This window comes from Halyomorpha halys, unplaced genomic scaffold, assembly GCF_000696795.3.
Source record: "Halyomorpha halys isolate HHAL.00 unplaced genomic scaffold, Hhal_1.1 Scaffold127.1, whole genome shotgun sequence".
NCBI classification, from domain to species: Eukaryota; Metazoa; Arthropoda; class Insecta; order Hemiptera; family Pentatomidae; genus Halyomorpha; species Halyomorpha halys.
Window position 1 is genome coordinate 202,973 of NW_027107825.1, and position 1,331 is coordinate 204,303.

The window sequence follows — 1,331 nt, forward strand, 5'->3', positions numbered from 1 at the left end:
TTTTTCGAAAAACACAAAATGCACTTTACAGATCAGAAATCGGACCATCCGTTCAGGAGTAAATAGAAAAGTAAATTTTGGTGCGTCCCATGAAGCGGTACATTTAGCCTTAAGCTCTTAAAGGTCGAGCACCATAAATATGCCCCTCGCAGAGACAAAACCCAAAATCGATATATAATTAAGAACCTGGACATCTCAATGCCGATATTATTCAAACGATAAACCATTAACTTTGAAATATAATTTTGAAAAGAAAACTACATAGGGACTACGGAATCAATTGGAATAGTGGGAATGCCACTGAACTGTATACTTGGTATAGTTTTTTGTTCATGCACGTAAATTATCTTTCCTTAAGGTTCACTGCTCATGAAATTGCGTTATAAAATCCTCTTCTGTTTTTTTGCACTAGTGATATCGTAGCTGTTTTTTAATCTCTCAGTTCAAATCATATCACAATTACATTCAATATAGTTTTTATCATGTTAAATTTCTTGTATAAATGAAAGAAATTCTTGAGTACTAGGGGCTATAGTTTATTTTGTAGATAGATTGGTACACTTGTGCATTATTTTTTCTGCCCCCTCCTCTCTCCTCTCCCCCTCACCAGATTGAACAAGGTATTCAGTGTCTTCAGTGACTCTTAACGGTTGTAACGATTAGACTACCACAGACAGCATGGAGGGAAACGTCACATTGTTTGTGAATGGAAAAAAATGTGATGGTATGTATGATTTTTTTACGAGGCGAATATAAGTATTTGGTCCACAAAAATATAACTTTGGTGTATCTTGAATAATTATCAAATACCTACTCTTATTTTACTTTGATAGACTCGGGGTGGTATTTATTTCTCTTACATTTTGGGGCACAGCTTTTATTTTTTAGGTTGACAGTTAATAAATGCATTATATTGAATACATAATTTGATATAAAAATTAGACAAATAATTGTATCTGTGTTCACCTGTCGCGTTTCGGTTAAAATCAATAACTTTCTCATCTATGTGCAAAAATCTATTTATTTTATTTTTCAATAAAGTTATAATTACAAAAAAAATAAAGAAATCCCTTTACGATGGTGTTCTCTGGATAATGAGGCACTTATGTTCGTCTCTGAGACTATAACATTGTATTAAAAAAAAAATGGAACAAATATTTTACGTCCTTATTATTTCTTATAGTGTATTTTAAGTATTTCCATGTTTATATTTACGTTTCATTTGTAATTTTGTTTTTATTATTCAATTAATTATCCTTTTTTAAAAACGATTAATGTTTTTAACTGCTTTGTTGCATAATTGGAGTTTTTTGTTTTAAATTTTATTTTAA

General features: G+C 30.6%; 1 protein-coding gene across 5 annotated transcripts in view; it reads left to right on the top strand.

Moving 5' to 3' along the window:
• The first annotated feature begins 597 nt into the window (after window positions 1-597).
• Window positions 598-1,331, top strand: part of LOC106678177 (uncharacterized) — a 114,061-nt gene continuing 113,327 nt past the window's right edge. For 4 of the 5 annotated variants that reach the window (XR_010843108.1, XR_010843109.1, XM_014416548.3 and 1 more), the window contains exon 1: window positions 598-724. Coding sequence is in view for 3 of the 5 variants with exons in the window: in XM_014416548.3 (XP_014272034.1) it covers window positions 679-724 (46 nt within the window). In the remaining 2 variants the exon portion in view is untranslated. The remainder of the gene's footprint in view (window positions 725-1,331) is intronic. The other variant, XM_067046187.1, reaches the window with a different exon arrangement.